Raw genomic sequence first — 18146 nt, forward strand, 5'->3', positions numbered from 1 at the left:
CTGCCCCGAGCCCTGCCCGCACCTCCCTGCCCGCACCCCCTGCTTCTACCCACCTCTGCCCGCACCCCCTTCCCTCTGCCCCCCCTTACCCGCACCCCCCTTACCCGCACCCCCTGCCTCTACCTCCCCTGCCCGCACCCCTCTGCCTCCCCTGCCCGCACCTCCCCGCCTCTATCCCCCCCCCTCCCGCACCCCCTACCTCCGCCTCCCCTGCCTCTGCCTCCCCCTGCCCGCCCCCGAGCCCCCGCATTCCCCGGCCCCGCTCGCAGGTTGAGTCCCCCCGCAACTCCCCCCCGCGGCGGGACGGGCAAAGGGCGGGGCGGGACCGGCCCCCCGAGCTGTCGGGGCCACGCCGGAGAGGAGAAGCGGGCTGCCCTCGGGCGCCATCCCCCCGGGGTGGCGGGGCCGAGCCCAGCCGGGGCTCTGCGGGGTCTCCGCGTCCCGTCCCAACCCCTGCCCGGAGCGGGGCAAAGAGCGGCGGGCGAGGGGGGGGGCGGGAGCGCGGGAACTACAACTCCCATGCGCCTCCTCGGCGCCGCTGCGTGACGCTACTTCCCTCTCGGATCCCACCGCCCCACGGGCCGTGTAGTCGCGCCGCGCGGGGCGTGCTGGGAGCTGTAGTCCCGCCGTCCCGGCCTGCCCCGCGCCGCCCGCTCGCCCTTGCCGCCGCCGCCCCGCTGCCATGTTCTGCGCCCGCCGCCTCCTCCCGCGCCTGGCCGCCCTTCCGCCGCCCCGCGCCCGCGGCTATGCCGAGCCCGCCGCCGGGCCGGCCGCCATGGCCTTCACCTTCGCCTCGCCCACGCAGGTAGGGCCCCTGCCCCGGCCCGCCGAGCCAGCCCCCGCTTCGCTGGGACCGGTCGGTGCCCGCTGCGGGGCGAGGCCTGTGCCGCGGGGGTCAGGGGGCGGCTGCCGGGGCTGGGGGACGAGCTCGATGGGCAGTGGGGTGCGGGGATGCGCCGCGACCCCCCCCGCCCCCCCTCCCCGCCGCGCTGCCACCGGCTCCGCGGGGCCTGACCTTGGCCCTGACCGCGCCCGCCGCCGCAGAGCCCCCGGCCGCCCTCCCCTCCTCTCCCCTCCCGCCGCCGCCGCAGCGCTGCCGGGGCCCGCGGGGTGACGTTCTTGCTCTTCCAGTCCCGGCCGTTGTACCGGAGCCGCCGGGGCTGTTCGGGCCCTGCCCGGATGCCGCCCTGGGCACTGCTCCCGGGTGTGGGGCGCGGCCCCGGGCTGCCCCCGAGACGCGCCGGGCTGCGGGGGTTGCAGGGCTCGCTGCTGAGCCCGGGCAGGGCGCTCAGGACGGGGCCGCGGTGTCTGTGCAGCCCTGGCCGGGCCGTGCGGGCAGCTCGCAGCGGGGCTGCACCTCCAGCGGTGACACTTGGTGTCACTTGGCGTCAGGGGCTCCCTGCGCTCTTCTCAGGCTTCTCCCAGCTGCGCCCTTCACCTCTCGCCCGCTCCCGACTTCTTCTGCCGCCTCCCTGCCACCACCACACCTTTTGGGAGGCTCCAAGCGCTTTCCCACTCCGTTTGCCAGGACCCTTTCTCAGGAGACCGGCCCTGCTCCCACCCTGCTGTCCAGGTCACACCTTGCTGGGTGTTAAACCCCCTGAGGGCAGCTCCCTCAGGGTGGGAGCAGTCTGCCCACCACATCCCTCTGTTTTCTGGGGTCGGGATAACCACCCTTCCTCTTCCTCTCCCTTCCTGCTGATGGACTGTTCCCATCTGCTCTGGTCCAGGTGTTCTACAACGGCGCCAACGTGAAGCAGGTGGACGTGCCCACGCTGACCGGCTCCTTCGGTATCCTGGCCTCTCACGTCCCCACCCTGCAGGTCCTCAAGCCTGGCGTCGTGACGGTCTATGCTGAAGATGGCACGGCCACCAAGTACTTTGGTAAGTAAAGCAGGTGGAGCTGGGGAGGGAGGAAAGGCTGCGTGGGGGATGTTCTCAGGGCTTTCACAAGAGAGGCTGTGCAGATCGAGGTGTGCCCTGGTGTGCTTCCAGGGATTTCTGCTTTCCCAGCCTCCCCCGGGTTGCTGGCAGCTGCCCTGTGGGGCCAGGGATGTGCTGAGGAAGATGGGGCTCTGTGTGAGGCCACGGCCTGGGCCTGGGTTTCTCTTGGCTCTGCTTAGCCTCTCCAGGAGCATTCCCTGCTTCCAGCTTCCCTTTCAGCAGGGAACGAGTCCCTGTGGGACCTGGGAGATATTGTGTTGTGGCCAAGGCATCACGGAGGGTCCCGGGATGAGCTCACCAGCGCTGTCCTGTGTGTTGACCCCTGGCAGAGGCCTGTCCAGCAGCCCTGCCTGTGGCTGCCTGACCCAGCCCCACCACTCTGCCTTTGCAGTGAGCAGCGGCTCCGTCACGGTCCACGCGGACTCCACGGTGCAGGTGCTGGCGGAGGAGGCGGTGACGATGGACATGCTGGATCTGGCTGTGAGTAGCTGGTCCCCGTGGGCCTTGGGCCAGCCTGGGAAGGGGGATTTGTTCCCCGGGTCTCTCCTGTGGGGTGGTTCTGTTGGGAGCTTCCCGTGGCTGCAGGAAGCACGCCTGGATCAGGGGCTGTGCCTTCATCACAAGCTCCCCATTGTCTGCCGAGGGGGATCAGGAGCTCAGAGCTCCTCCTCTGTGAACTCCCCACAGGCTGTGGGGAGAGAGGAAACCACACAGCCATTCACCCTTCTCCAGGCCGGTTCCCTCCCCTCAGATGCATCCCGAGTTTGCCCCTTCCCACCTCTTTTCCTCTCAGAAAGGGCTTTTCCCCAGCAGGGCCCATCAATGTGGCAGCTGTATGGTCAGGTCTGTGGGGCCCTGCACACAGGGCCAGTGACTGCAGCAAGGGAGGGGTGGAACAGACGTCACCTGAGGGCCATAGGACACGTCACCTTGTCCTGCAGCAGTCTCTGCCTGACACGTTCCTTGTGCTCTCGTGTTCAGACTGCGAAATCCAACCTGGAGAAGGCTGTTTCAGAGATGGCTGCAGCATCCGATGAAGCAGCTAAAGCAGAAGCTCAGATTAAAGTAGAAGCTAATGAAGCCCTTGTGAAAGCGCTGGAGTAATTAAGGTAAGTGTCACCAGTGTCCTGCCTGGGATTGGCAGACCTTCTCTGGAGAGGAGCTCCTGCTCCATGCTGCCCTTAGGGACCCTTCTCTCCCCTCAGTCAGTGCTGTTGACCTGCCCAGGGGTGGGCAGGGGTTTGTGCCTTGTGCCTGACTTCCAGGGACCGGTGACACCGGGGCTGTCCCTTTCCACACTCGAGCATCAACTCTGGAGGGGGAGTTGTGGGGTGTCCCTGCCCAACGCCAGCCCAGAGCTGCTTGATGGTGGCAGGGCCCATTGCTGTGTGGTGCCACCGTGCTGTGCTGTGCCACAGGGACAGGCTGGGGGGCAGCCTGGAATTGCTGGTGCTCACTGCTGCCTCCTGGTTCCTGCTGGGACAGCCTGTGCCGGCAGGCAGCTGGGGGACAGGCTGGTTGCCCGGTGCCCCGCAGGGAGAGCAATGTGCTGCCTCTGCTCTCTGTGCACTCCTCTTCCCGAAAAACAAACAGCGTCTGCCTCAGGGGAGGCAGGGCTGGGCTGCTTACCTCATGGCCCCTTTTCCCTCTGCCCTGCTAAGACTCTGCCTCATCCCCCTTCTTCCCAGCCGGGGGATTTACTCTGTGGCAGCGCATGTGCCGTGCCTGGCAGGTGAGTCACTGAAAGCCTCTCCGAGCGGCCTCTGCCTGGCACCTGCTCCCCTGGATTTCCCCAAGCTCTGGTCCCTGTGCTGTTTGGCTGGGACCTTGGGTCTGGGAGAACTGGTGGTTCTTGGTTCCTCGCAGCGGTTTAACGGCCGGAGCTGGGGCCAAGCACTCAGCATCCCCCACCCCGTGTTAAAACCCGACTCCCGCTTCTGGGCTCCTTGGTATAAAAAGGACAGGGGTCTCCTGGAGAGAGTCCAGAGGAGGCTACGAAGATGATTAAGGGCCTGGAGCATCTCCCCTATGAGGAAAGGCTGAGTGAGCTGGAGCTGTTCAGACTTGAGAAGAGAAGACTAAGGGGGGACCTAATTAAAGTTTATAATTATCTGAAGCAGGGGATGCAGGGGGAATCAGCCAGCCCCTTTTCAGTGTCTGTGGGGACAGGACAAGGGGCAACGGCTGCAAGTTGGAACATAGGAAGTTCCGCACCAACATGGGGAAGAACTTTTTCACAGTGAGGGTGAGGGAGCCCTGGGACAGGCTGCCCAGGGGGTGTGGAGTCTCCTTCTCTGGAGAGATTCCAGCCCCATCTGGACACCGACCTGTGTGACCTGTCCCAGGGAGCTGCTTTGGCAGGGGGTGGGACCTGATGAGCTCTGGAGGTCCCTTCCAACCCCTACAATTCTATGATTCTATGATTCTGTGTGTTGCAGGAATCCCACTATCGATGTAGAGAAACCCCAGCCTGTCCTGCTTGTCCTGGCTTTCCCCGATTGTACAGATGGTGTGGGACAAATGGAGGCGGAGAAAACGCTCTCATCAATTAAAAGGAAATGTAATCCCGTCTCGTAGCGTGTCACCTTCTTCTGAGGCAGCACGTGGCAGCCCGCGCTGCGCCGGTGGCCGGGTGGCATGGCTCTTGTCCCTCTGTGGGGGTGCAGTGTCCCTGGTAGGGTGTTTACCTCCAAGCACAGCTCCAGGGTTCGGCTGGGGATTCCCATGGGAGATTCGTGTCTGGAGATGCGCACAGCCCTCCCTGTGCTGCCAGCCTGGACGGCGGCGGATGGCAGCGCCGGAGGAGGCACCCGCAGGTCTCTGCCCAGAGGCTTCCTGTCCTGGCTCCTCCACCTCATCCAGCTCTGGCTTTTACTCAGCCTCCTGGCTCTGTGTCCACAGGAATTGAGGGTGCCTGGGCTTTTTTCTTCTTGCAGCTGGACAGCAGCTGCCTGGGCTCTGACCCGTTCCCCTGCTGCGGCGCTTCCATCCACTGGGCGTGTGGCACGCAGAGCGGGGGAAATCTCTTCCTGCTCCTTGGAGACAGGCTTGGTGCGGAGAGGGAAGCAGATGCCGTGTGTGGTGGGAGTCTTTCCTGAATCCATGTGTGGTGGGGGTGGCTGATGGTGTTGCTCTGCTGAAGTTGCTGCTTTGCTGGGGTGGGGGTTTGCGAGGCACCAGGTCTGTCCTGGGGAGGGGAGGGGGGGGGTCTGCAGGAGGTGGTGGTGTGTCTGCAGCGAGCTCGCTGGTCCCTGCGCGCGGCTGGGGAGGAGTGAGGGGCCGGTTCTGTCTGTGCCAGACACCCGAGGATGCATCTTGCCAGCGGCACCATCTGCCACGACGCTCCTCACTCGGTGCCATCCTCCCCAGAGGGATTTTGGGTTTCCGCTGCTGCACCAACCCCCCACCCCCCCTCTCCCCAGCGTGGGCTCACCAGCCGGGGGGAGACCGAGGCGGGCGGCCGCTGGCCCTCAGCTGAGCGGAGCTGCGGTCCCTCAGCCTTGCTCTAATCCCCTTTTCCCTGCAGCCTGCCAGCCTGGGAACACGACTTGGCTCGCCTGTGTGGGCAGCTGCTCCGGCAAAGGTCAGCAGGCAGCAGGCCCGGCCTCCTGCCTGCCCTCCCGGTGAGCTCGGCTCCCCGCGGCTCGGCGCTCAGAGCAGCTATTTTCGGTCCTGCCACCCAGGATGTAATCTTGGCTGCCTCCTCTTCTTCTCGCCACCACCTCCTCCCCCTCCTCTCGCTCGCTCTGTCTTTCTCTCCCCCCCACCCCCCCCCCCACCCCTCCACAAACGATCAAAAATAGTGCCTGTGGTGTTAAATTTCTCACTCTGCAGCTTATTAAAAGCCTCTGAGTGCCTGACGCTGAGCCTATTTGAAGCTCAGCCGACTTCCCCATTTCTGAGCTGCTCCAGCGCCTTTTCTCTTCCCTTCCCTTCCCTTTCCCCTCTCTTGCCTTTCCCCCCTCCCCCCTTTTTCTTAAAGGTCACACGTTACACCGTGCAGAAGCAAAGCCTCCAAGGCAGAGCCAGTGCTAATTAAAACGTCTGGGGAATAAGCAGGGATGGGTGGCTCTTGCTCCCCCTTCCCCTCCCTCTCGCTCTGTCCGCGGGTTCTATTTGCGGGGCGGGTGCCTCTCCCGACGCACGCAGCCGCTCTCCTCCTGATGGAAGGTGGCTGGCTGGCTGCTGCTTGGGTTTTTTCAGCTAATGGAAGAGCGTTGGCGAGGCCGGGAAGCTGGGGAAACGGCCAGCTGCTATTTTTAGGATGGGGGAAAAAAGTGTCTCCGTCAGCGTCCGCTCACCAGCTCTTCCCACTGCCTCCCGCCAGCGCTGGAGTGGAGGGGGGGGGGGTGTGGGGGTGGGAATGGAAGAGGGATGGAGGGTCAGCAGGGATGTGGTCCTGCCCCCTCATAGGGTGCTCTCAGATGGCTTCTCCGGGGCATGATGCCTGCTGGGATTTGTAGTCTGCGTTTGGGGGGAGTGGTGATGGCGCTGCTGGCTCGCCCCATAACCAAGGCACTCTGGCTGTGCCATGGGAGGCTGCTGCCGGCTCCCATGGGCCAGGGGAAGGGGCTTTTCCTGAAGCCCTGCTCTGCCAGCACCCATGCCATGGCCAGGCCAGGCAGGGGCTGCTTGCGTTTTAACCAGCAGCACCGTAGCCACGCTCTCCCTGCCCCATGGTTTGGGGTGCAGGGCAGTGCCCTCCTGCCTCTCCCTGCTCCCCCTTGCAGCCCAGCCAGGGTCCAGCTGCTGTGGCCTCAGCCCCTTGCCTGCCTCTGCCCCTTCCCATCACTGCTAATTATCTGGCTCTGTCAGAGCAGCGTTCTCCTCCTCCCCTGGCTCGCCACGCTGAGCTCTCTGCTCCCTCTGCCCACGCCGGGAGCTGCCATCAGTCACATCCTGCTGGATGCCACGAAAATGGTCTCTGCCTCTGCTTGGTGCAGGAGGTGAAGCCCTTCCCTGCTCCCAGCTCGGTGTTGGTGCCATGGGGATGAGTCCAGGTCCGGACCGTGCCGTGGTTCAGCGGTGAATCCCCACACATCTCCTCCCTGAGGTGCCAGGGTCATCTGGCTACCGTGGCACTGGCACGACACTCAGCTGTCCCCAGCTGTTCCCAGCTGTTCCCAGCTGTCCATCCCTGGATGCAGCTAGTGCTGTGTGGGGCTGTGGGTGCCAGGGCAGCACCTCACCCCTGTCCTTCCAACTGGGCAGGGGGATGTGGGACGGGAGCGGGCGGGAGCGTCGGCGCAGCGGGGTTATCAGGGGGAGCCTGGGATGTGTTTGGCTTTGGAGTGGAGCGGGTGGGAGCGGGAAGGGCTGCCCGGGAAATGGCGTGAGCGGGGCGGGGGTCGGCACGGCGCCCTCCTCCTTCCTTTCCACCCAGGGCTTTCGCCCATGACTTGCAGCTTCTGCTGCCAGCTGGAGGGTGGGGAGCGGGGCCGGGAGTGCTCGGAAAGTGAAGCATCACTGTTTCTGCCCGCGCTGCTGCCGACGTCTCTTCTCTTGGGGGACCATTTCCGAGAGGGGCTGGGCTCTGCCGGGCCGGATCCTCCCGGTGCTCGGCCACATGGCGTTTCCACTGTCCCACCCAGATCCCGAATGCAGGGGAGAGGTCGGAGCTCTTGTGCCTCTGCAGGAACCCCCTTCCCCATGCCCTCAAAGCCCACCCAGCCCCCGGGTTGCCCTGCCTGGACTGATCCCGTCCCTGCCCAAACCTGTGGTGCCCCATGCTCAGGATCCTGCCTGCTTTTGCCCCATGCCCTCACTGGCCACGTTGACATCAGGGTGGGGGCTGCACGGGCTGCCCCCCACCCCTCATCGCTGCCAGGGAGGCACCCGCTGCCCAGGGTCCTATGGGAGGCAGGATGCAGCCCCACTTACAGACCCCCAGGAGTTTGGGGCCCCTTGGCACTGGGTAGCCCCTTGCCTGTCCCTGCAGCACCTGAGTGCAGACCTGGCTCTGGCCAGGACCCCTCCCCAGCCCCCATGGCCACAGGGTGCTGCCTGCTGCCCCGATCCCGACGTGGGAAGGTCAGCAGAGGCTCTGCACGCTGCCAGCACAAACCCAGCCGTGTCCTTGGGCCGTGGTGCCCTTGGGTGGCTGGAAGGCTGTATCCTTGCAACTTCCTTCTCCGGGGAGGGGGGGGGGGGGGGGGGGGGGAAGAGGGGGGGAGGGGGGAGCACTGCTGTAATGATTAACCCGCGCTGCGTCCCTTGTTCCATCCTGCAACCTTTTTCCTCTCGGTTTCCAGCTCTGGAAAATGCTTCTCTTCCGCCGACCTCCCACGCCCGCGGCCCCCGCGGTGGGAGCGTGGATGGAGCTCAGGGAAAATCCCCGCAGGCAGGAGCAGGGGGCCTGGGCTCGGGGCACGGTGATGGGCAGGATCTGGCCCGGCTGTGGCTCCTCGATCCCATCCCCTTTTTGGGGTGATTTGCCGGCAGATGGCGGTGGAGCCGTGGGGAGCCGTCACCCCGCCAGCCTCCCCGGCCTCACCCCCGAAAATCCAGGCTGGGGAGCCAGTGCCAACGGGTGTTGCGGAGGGCGGGTGTTGTAGCCGGCACGACGGTGCTTGTCATGCAGCTCCTGGGCCAACAGCCTCGGAGCGCTGTGCTGGCGAGCGTGGCAAACCCTTGGCCCGAGGCAGGTTCTCTCTTGGGGAAACTGAGGCACGGATCGGGAAAGTCACGGGCTGTGGAGAGCGGGGGATGGGAAAGTGAGAATCACGGATCCTGCTGCAGCACTGTGCTGCTTGGGGATGCCCCCCTCCCCCCTGGCCTGGGGAGCTGCCAGGATCAGGCAAGGGGCAGTGGGGGCTGCACATGGCCGGAGGGTACCAGGTGCCTTGGCAGGAGCTCAGGGGCTGCGGGCACAGCCCTTGCTCAGGGCAACCTTGTCGGCCGCTGGTGCTTGGCGTCGCTGGAGCCGTCCCAAAGCCATGGGGCATGTGGAGGGGGGAGGAGGAGGGTGTGCGTGCCCATGCTGGGGGGCTGAGCAAAGACCCCCCCTCCTCCGTCACCCTCTTGGCCAGGGCAGTGACCCCCACGGGGCAGGGGGAGGCCAGGGAGGAAGCAACTGCCAGCTGGGCTCGACGCCGGCTACAAAGGCAGCCCAGAGAGCCCGAGCGGAATGAGGTGGCGCCCGGCCAGGTTCCCACGGCGGCCCCGGTGCAGAAAATACACCCGGAGCTGGTGGCGGTTGCTGCAGCAATGGGCTGGGTGCCACGTCACGGGGGGGGGGGGGCACAGCCCCGCACCCAGGGGTGCCAGCGCAGGACTCGGCACAGGGCGTCGGGAGCACCGTGGGGTGGGGGAGCCAGGCGCTGGCAGGGACCAAAGGCTCCTGCCCTGGTTCCCGCTGCCCCCGCCTGCCTTTGATGTGCCGGGACTTCGCCCTTGGTAAAGCTGGGAGGTTCCCGGCTGGAGCCCGGCATCCAGCACCCAGGCGCCCCAGAGCGAACCCCCAAAGCCCTGGGGCTCCATCCACTGCTCGGTTCCTTTTGCCCCAGCACAGCTGGGGGGGCTCGGAGCCTCCCTGGGCTCCCTGGTTGCTGGCGGGGCTGAGACCAGGAGGAAACGGCTACAGCTGGCCCCGGTGCTGGGGCTCTTCCTGGTGGGGCTGGCGCCGGGCTGGGGCCTGGCGTGGGGAGGGGAAGCCGGGGGGGTCGGGGCCGGCTGCCCCTGCGGGATGCCCCGGCGTGCGGCGGGGAGGTGCCGGCTGCGCTTTCATCCCCACTCCCTCAAAGGCCGCCTGTGTGCCGAGCGGCCGCCCCTCCGCCGGGTATAAATAGTGGGGATTGAGGCCTTGGTGTGACACTGGAGTCACTTCTGCCGCCGCCACCTTGGGTGTCCCTCCCCCGCCACCCCGCGGGACCTCAATGGGGTCATTGTGCACCAAGAGCCCCTCCGGCACGTCCCGAGCAGCTGCTGAGCCTGACCCCTGTCTGCATCTCCCTGCACGCTGGGGCTGAGCTCTGGGTGTCCCACACTGGGAGGGGACATGCGACACCCCCCCCCCATCTTACACCGCTCCCCACCAGGCACGCAGGCCAGGGCCACGTGTGGGGCTGGCCATGGCTTCCTGCCACCCGCGTCCCCACCTGGCCACGCCGGCCGGCTCTGCCCTGGCCCTGCCACCCCCTCCCTGCCCGGGCAGTGCCGGCAGCTGCTGTGGGGCGTAATGACGGGGTGTGCCTGCCTGCCCTGGGGAGAGCGGCGCGGGAGGCTCTGCCACCCAGCAAGACGGGGCCAGCCGGGCGCGGAGCTTCGCTGCCTGCAGCCGGGTAGCCACACCTGTGTGGGCTGAGCAGACCCCGCTCCCACCCCGGCCCAACCAGCTCCTTCACGTCCCAGCTGCCCACAGACAGGGCCCTCTCCACCCCAGGCCAGGCAGGTGCAGGGCATCAGGGAGCGCTCAGTGTGGCAGGGAGGGGGAGGATGTGAGGGGCCAGGAGGAGCCCCAGAGCTGGGGGCTGGAAAGGCTGTGACCCCTCTCCGTCCCTGCTGCCACTGGGGGCTTTCCAGGACCAGCCTGCCTGTGCTGCTGTGGGATGTCCCTGTCCCTGCTTGCCTCTCATCGCTTCCCCACATTGTGTCCCCCATCCGTCCCCACATCCTGTCTCAGCAGATGGGACCCGACCAGGGCAGCCCCTGCACCGTGTGTCCTGGCTGGGCACCCCAAGGATGTAGGGTCCCACTTGTGTGGGTTGCAAAATGGCCCCCCCAGCTCATGGCAGGGGGGTGGGGGGTCCTGGTGGGGCGTAGGGCAGGCAGGGCATTTTAGGGATGTGCAGAGTGTGGACGAGCACGTGTTGCACCATGAGCAGTGGGGGAGAGGGGGAGTCATGCGCCCCACATTCCCCCATCTTCTCCAGGGCTTCTTTGCCCCCATCCCAGTCAAGGGAGCAAGAACTGGCTCTGCTGCAGCCTCCTCGCTCCAGGTCCCATGGGATGCAGGAGCAGAAGCACCCCATACACAGGGCAGGTCCGTGGTGTGGGAGTCCTGGCTGGGCAGAGAGGGGCTGTGTGACAAGCTGCGATGCCATAGTCCACAGGCTGTGGATACCTGCTCCTTAGGGGTTGGATGAGTGGAGCCGGGCCATGCCGGCCATCGCACAGGGCGCTGGCCCAGAGCTTGCTGAATTCACTTCAAGTTCCATGAATGGCTGGAGGAAAAGGGAAGGAACTGTGCTGGGGGCTGAGCTGACAGCCTTTTCCTTTGGAAATGCCCCTCCTGTAAAACGGGAGCTGCTGCTTGTCGTTTGAAGGCTGCCCCAGGAGCCCCAGAGAAGGACACGCGGCGCAGGGGCCGCTGCGAAGCAAGTTTCTCTTTTGCTTTTGTTCGGCTCCTGTTTGGCTGAGCATCCACCCCACGCCAAGCACAGGCCAGCAGCTCCCAGGGCTCTGGGTTCCCACTGGAGCTGTAAGGGACGCTGCTGCGTTTTTGGCTCACTGATGGGTGATGAGGGGCTCGGGGAGGCAGGGGGGCCGGCGCGGGCTGTGCCAGCTGGGGAGGGTGGCGGGAGGCAGGCGCCGAGCTACAGAGGTTACACAAGAGCCCCACTCTGCTGATGCTCCCAAAACCACAGATGATCTAATCTCCTGCAGCCTAACCTATCGCTGCCGTATCACGTTTCCCCTCAAAACCTAATCCTGCCAAGAGCACCCAGCGCCGGACCCGGTCCTGCCGGCAGCACCGATGGGTGACTGCCTGGTCACGCCAGCAGCCCCCAGGGAGCCAGGGCTGTGGCACCAGGAGAGCAGGACTTGCCTCGCCGTCCTGTGGCTTCTTCAGCCTGGGTAGTGCCGGAGCTGCTGGCAGCTGGTGTGAGACGAGTTCAGGCGCTGGCAAAGCCCTTCACTGCCTCCAACCCCAGCCCCGGAGCAGGATGTTGGTCCCGGAGCTGCTGCGTGCTGGCTGTCCCGGCCCTGCCTGCAAACTGTTGGAGCTATGGTGGGAACCTCACACCGGGCTCTGGGCAGCAGCTGCATCCCACAAAGGAGGGGAGAGAGAAAGGTGGGAGTAGCCCCCTGCCATGGTGCTTCCTCCCCCTCCCCATCACAAGTAGCTCCAGCTCTGCCACCACAGCCGTGGCTCATCGCCATGGCTAATGCAACTGGGAGCTCTGACTCCTATCTGCCAGCCCCCCCAACCCTGGGGGGTCCTGGAGCCCATGATCTGGCCCTGCTGGAGGGGCTGCCCAGCCAGCAGCATCCCAGGATGCTCTCAACAGGAAAGGGGGCTGTGGAAGCACCTGAAGTCAGCTCTGGGCTCCCCAGGCAGCAGAGTCCAGCAGAGCTCCGGTACAGCCCTCAGCACCCCGACTGTGGCCAGGCCAGCGCCTGCCTTTGCTGGCACGTGGGGTGCCAGGACACGCTCCAGCCCATGCGCTGCCACGCCACTGGCCGCCCAGCACACCCAGGCCTCGTGGCGGATGTGAGCAGGCGTGTTTCGGGGCAGGGCTGCCTCCGCGCTGCGCCGGCTCTGGCCAAGCATGGCCAAGGTCTCCGTTGGGAGCTGAAGGCACTAGAAGGGAGACAAAGGTTTAATGAGGGGTTGTTCGGCTCTCTCTGATCCTTCCGCCCATTATCTAATCAGAGCAGAGCATTTAAAAGGCCACAGTGCAGGATGAGTCACTTCCCCACTCTGTGCCTCAGTTTCCCCACAGCCAGCGTGCGCCGGGGATGAGCTGAACCCGTCTCCCCGCAGCGTGTCTCGGCGCTGGGGAATGTGGCGTAGTGGGTCCAGCCCAGGGTTGAATTCCTCAGTCTGCTCTTGGCTCCACACTGACTCACCCCAACCCTGGGCACAGCACAGCACCTCCCTCCATCCCCCCGCAGCTGGGGAAGGGGCACAGGGTGGGCCTGTTCCTGCTGACATCCCTGAGTAGCTGGAGGGGTCTGGCAGGAGATGGGGCGATCGCCTGGGTGCTGGGACATCCCAATGCCCGTGCCTGATGGCATGGGGTGGGGGGTCTGCAGCATCCCCAGCTCCACTCACGGCAGCTTTGCCTCCACCCAGCCGCTGCAGCCCGGCCCTGTGGTGATACCGGTGGCACGCGGGGTCCGGTTCTCCCCCCCGCCAGGATTTCCTGCCGCCGTTCCCAGAATAGGCCGTGGCCCCGCATCCGTGGGGGAGCGGGTGACCCCGGCACGGCCATCAGCCACGAGCTGACCCCGCCGCCCCGCGCGGCACCGGGATTGGGGTCAGGCATGGGGCGAAGCCGCAGCACTGGTGTCCCACAGCCAGAACCACATGGCAGGACACGGTGGGTGCCCCCCCACCCTGGCTAGCCCCCACCAGTGCAGGGATGGCCGGGGAGGCAGCTCCGTCACCGTAAACAGGAACCGTGGCTGGCGGGAGAGCGCGGCCGGCCGGGAAGCGAGGGGGTGCACGCGCCCATGACGGGATGTGTGTGCACGGCGTGAGCCAGCGTCCGGCACAGCCAGGGAGTGGGGGTGGGGGTGCAGCACCCGCCTGGGTGAGCGCACGCGGGTGTCGGCGGCTTTGGTGGATGCTCACCTCAGCAAGGGGCAGGAGGAGTGGTGCTGGGCAGGTCTGCGAGGGCACCCACACCCCATCCCGCGCCCCGTGCCGTGCCAGAGGCAGCTGAACCAGCGGTGCTGCGGGGTTGCCAGGCAGGGGGGTGCTGGTGTCATGCCCCCTGCCTGGGTGAGGTTCCCACATTCCTGATGCGGCTCCATGAGGAGTGGGAGGAGTGGGCAGGTGTGGGTGGGGATGGGTGTGCACCTATGGGGCAGCAGGAGGGATGCGATGCCCCAGGACCCCCCCGGCATCACCCCCGGCCCTTGGCACACGCTCTGCAGGACCCATCCCACACGGTCCCACTCCGCCTTTGGCAGCTGCCCCCCAGCAGCTGGCCATGCCCCGTGGGACCCCTCAGGTGGGGGCACCAAGCTCTGCCTGGCCATGGGGCAGGGTTAGGTGCTGAGGATGCTGAGCCCCAACTGTGCACCCCAAAGTGGGGAGCTGGACTACACCCCCCACAGCGCAGTGCAGGACTCCGGGCCCTCCCACTTGGGGTGGCCACAGTGTATTATGGGCTGGGTAGTCCCAGGGGACACACCCCAGGCCGTGGGTCACCTGGGGTGGGGTGCAATGAGGACCCTGGCTCTGCGCCATGGCACTGCTGCCTCTGCTCATATCCCACGGAGCCCCTGCCCCCAGCAGCATTGCTCCCCTTTCCCGCATGATGCCGATACTGGCAGGACAGACCCCAAACAGGGGCAGTGTCAGGGCGAGTGGGGGGCCATGGCTGTGGGGCTGAGGGATCAGCTCCATGTGCTGGCTGGCTCGCAGCCATCACCCCGCTCTCACCCGGGCAGGAGCACAATCTGCCCCAGCTAGCCCCTGCGGTGGGAGCTGAGACATGGGATGGGGCAGGACGGGATGGATGGGATGGGATGGGATGGGATGGGATGGGATGGGATGGGATGGATAGGACAGGATGAGATGGGATGGATGAGCTGGGGGGATGGGATGGGATGGATAGGACAGGATGAGATAGGATGGATGGGCTGGGATGGATGGGATGGGACGGGACGGGATGGGACGGGATGGGACGGGGTACTTTCCCACTAATTTATGAGCTTGGGTCACTCCAGGAGCAAGGTTCAGCATGTACCCGAGCAGGCTACCGGTATCCTGAGTCCTTCCCCTCCCATGGGCTGGCAACTTGCTTATGCATTTCTAATAATACTAAAGCTAATAACAACAACGACGACAAGGACGAGGAGCTGAGTTGTCATCTGACTCCAGGAGCCAGTGATTGAAACCAAACCAAGGAACAACCACGCCGTGCTGAGCCGCGACGGGCTGGGTCCAGCCCAGCTGGGAAGGGGCTTTTCATGGGAGGGAGTGGCATGGGGCGGAGGGGCTCTGGTTCCTCTTGGCCACAGCTGGTGGGGGCCTGTGTGTCGAGTGCCTCTTCCCACCCTAGCAGGGGCTGCTCCCCAGATCCTGCCCCGCTGTGGGTGAGGGGGTGTCTCAGCCCCCAGCCCGTGCTCAAGGGAGGGTCCATCTGTGGGCACGAGCCGTCGGCGTGCGCCCGCGGTGCTGATGCAACTGCTGGGACCTCTCTTGACCCAGGATTTCTGCGATTGCCACACCGCCTCCGGCACTCGCCACGGGGCCCCGGCTCCTGCGTGGGTGGGGGTGCGGGACGGGGCTCTCCGGGGAACTGGGGGCCGCGGCGGCAGAGCTGATGTGTGAGGCCGGTGCCAGGGTGTGTGGTTTCCCCATGTCATATCCCCACTCCTGCCTGGGTGGGGGGTGCCAGCCCTGTGCCAGTAGCGTCAGGGGCTGGCAGGGAGGTGTTGGAACCAAAGGCAGGGAGTCACTCACCCTGCGTCAGCGGGGACAGCGAGCTCAGCATCCTGAAGTGGACTGTGAGCTCAGGAAGACGAGAATAGCCCTGGCCTCACCACAGGCAGTGGGGTCGTGGTCTGGCACAGCCAAGTATGGCCCTACACCTGGGCTGCTCTATCCAGAGGGATCTGCCACCATTCCTGCTGGGGCTGGGGACAGTCACCCCTCGGTGATGCCAAGCCTCAGCCTGGGGTCTGGTGGGATCCATCCAGCCTTGTGTGGTGCTGGGGTCCCCCACACTGAGGTGGCTGCCTGAGTCACTCCAGAGGTGATCATCTCTGGGGCTTGCCTGGCCTCAGCCAGACCTGAGGCTGGGGTGATGGGCAGAGCCCTCGGAGGGTGTGGGGTGCCCCAGAGCCAGGGCACAGCCGGCGAGGCCAGGCTGGGCCACTGGCTCTGGTTGCATTGGACCAGTAGCCAAGGGTGTCCCCAGGCTGCGACGCCTGGACACGCTGCCAAGGGCCACCGGGACACGTCCCTGAGAGCCGGGAAACACACGGAGCCGATTGTGTGTTTCTAAGGACACGCCTGGGTGTTTACAGCCCCGCCAGCGTCACCGGCGCTGCCGTCCTGCCGAAGGACACCGCGTGCCTGCCACGAGCCACCCCAGCCCTGAGCCTGGTGGGATGGGGGGGGTTGCAGCCACGGGGTGGGGGGGGTTGTGCCTGGCTCTGTGCTGGGACAGTGGGATTGTCAGCTCCTTGCTCACAGCAGCGGAGTGACGGCTCACCTGAGTGTGCTGGGGTGACGTGAGTCACCGCTTGCCACCGTCACTAAGGCTGAGCTGCTCGGCCCCTCGGGGCCCAGGGGATGGGGAGGGAGAACTGGGACCCTCCCAGCTGCCGGCCCTGCACATCCCCCACCGCGGCGATGCCGGTGGTGCCTGGCAGGCCGGTGTGGGCAGGCGGAGGTGAAGCGGTTCGGCTGCACCCTCCTGCCGGGGTGTGCCCTGTGCGAGCCCTGCCGCTGGCCCCACGCCCGTGGGAACGCTCCCACTCGCTGCCGGCAGCTCCACAGCCAAATCCCGTCCGGGCACCACGCGGCTGGGACCAGCTGCCTGCGCTGTGCCCGCCGGCATCGGCCCCTTCACCCATGGGAATGGGATCGCTCCCCTCTCCAAGCTGGCAGCATCATAGAAGTAAAGGGACCCCCAGTCTGCAACATGCTGCTTCTGCAGGCATGGGAATGAGAACCCCCCTTCTTCCCTGCTCTCCCCACCTCCGCCCCAGCCTGAGTCGGCTCTGCCCTAATCCCATGACCCTGCGCCTGCAAAGGGAATGCAGAGACTTGCGATAAAATCCCCGTTTGCCAAAGCTGTGAAATCAGCCAGGGATGCGATCCAAGAGGGGAAAGGAAAGGAAAAAAGAAAAGCAAGAAAGAAAGGAGAAAAGCTGCTGCCCTGGGGCTGGTGGGGGATTTCCCCAAAGAATAAGGGCTGGGAATTCCCTTCCTTCGAGGGACAGGACTTCCAAGAACCAGCCCCCAAAAGGTTCAGGGCTCCCAGCTGTAGCCGGGGGCCAGCGGGATGGGGTAGTGCTGAAGGAGGCAGAGGAACCGACACCACGGTCCTGTCCCCCACTCTGCCCATCACACCGGGATGCCAGGCCCCGTGGGAAGCGTCCCTGCGGTACCCCGGGTAAGCCCCTCTCCTCCGCCCCGGCGCTGCTGCGTGTGAGCCGCCGCGGGAGCTAATCCGCAGGGCCCAGGTTGGCTAAGCGGATTGCGGGAGCTGCGTGTGGCCCGCGGCGGGATCTGTGTAGGTATTTGCTCCTCTCCCCCAAGCCGTGTGGGGTTTGGAGAACGCTCCCTCTGGAGACGGCGGGAGCCTCTGATGCCGCACAGCAATTATGCCCAAGTCTGACTGTCATCTTTAACGATTTATTCCCAGGGCAACACAATAAACTAAACACACAAAATCTGGGCTGCTGGGAATCCTGGGATCTCCCAGCTTGTGTCTCCGGAGGTTGATACCTTCAACCATACTGAAAGCTGTGTGGTTTTCCTCAAGCGCCGGCTCCCAGAGTCGTGGGACTTGGAGGAGGAGATGAGCTTCCTCCGTGGAAGGAGATGGAGCCACATGAGGATGGTGGTGACCAGGAATGGGGATCATATGGGCTGTGGGGACACGGGAGATGCCCTGCCCCAGGGACATGACACTCTTTGCTAATGGACCCGATCAGGCCACACTCTCAGTCAGCGCCACAGCAGCTGCTCCACGACACAACGGCCCCTTGTCCCTCCCTGCAGATCCTGCCCCAGGCTGCGGGTAGCAGCCAGACCCTGCTGCTCTCCAAGGAGGTGGCCCTTTGTGACACCTTGTCCCCACCATGGCACATCCTGGCACCTGACCCTGAACCATGGTGGGGCTAAACCTGCCAGGGCCTGGCTGCTCCCCTCTCTCTTCTCACTGAGCCGGGGGCCTCACCCCACACAGCAAACTGGGGACGTGGCCCCGGAGGGGCGGCTTCTCAAGCCCGGGGCTCCGCAGCTCCCGAGGAGAACAATGGTGCGTCCCTTCCCCGGCCCCTCTCCCAGGGACAACAATGACAGGAGCTGGAGCTGGAGCCGCCTGAGCTCATCTCCCTGCTGAGAGCCCGGAGGGGGCTGGAGCAGGCGGGGGGCCGCAGGCTGCACCACAAAGGCTCCCTCCCTCCCTCCATCCCGGCTCCTTGCACGTGGAGGGGCCTTCGCTCCCATCCCAGCACAGCTCCGGCAGCAATCTGCGTCAACCCCAGGGGAGGCCTTTGGGAGCAGAACAGCCACAGCATTTTAGGGCTACAGAGGCCCCCCCCGCCCCTCTATCTGGCTCCCTCTAGAC

At 65.7% G+C, this 18146-nt stretch overlaps 1 protein-coding gene across 1 annotated transcript; it reads left to right on the forward strand.

Moving 5' to 3' along the window:
- Positions 1–640: 640 nt before the first annotated feature.
- Positions 641–4512, forward strand: ATP5F1D (ATP synthase F1 subunit delta). The gene is made up of 5 exons (XM_084276548.1): positions 641–805; positions 1731–1884; positions 2336–2424; positions 2926–3053; positions 4383–4512. The coding sequence occupies exons 1-4, from the start codon at positions 683–685 to the stop codon at positions 3046–3048; spliced, it is 489 nt and encodes a 162-aa protein (XP_084132674.1). The 5' UTR covers positions 641–682; the 3' UTR covers positions 3049–3053; positions 4383–4512.
- The last annotated feature ends 13634 nt before the right edge of the window (positions 4513–18146 follow it).

Source organism: Gallinula chloropus (genome assembly GCF_964237585.1).
Source record: "Gallinula chloropus genome assembly, chromosome: 28".
NCBI classification, from domain to species: Eukaryota; Metazoa; Chordata; class Aves; order Gruiformes; family Rallidae; genus Gallinula; species Gallinula chloropus.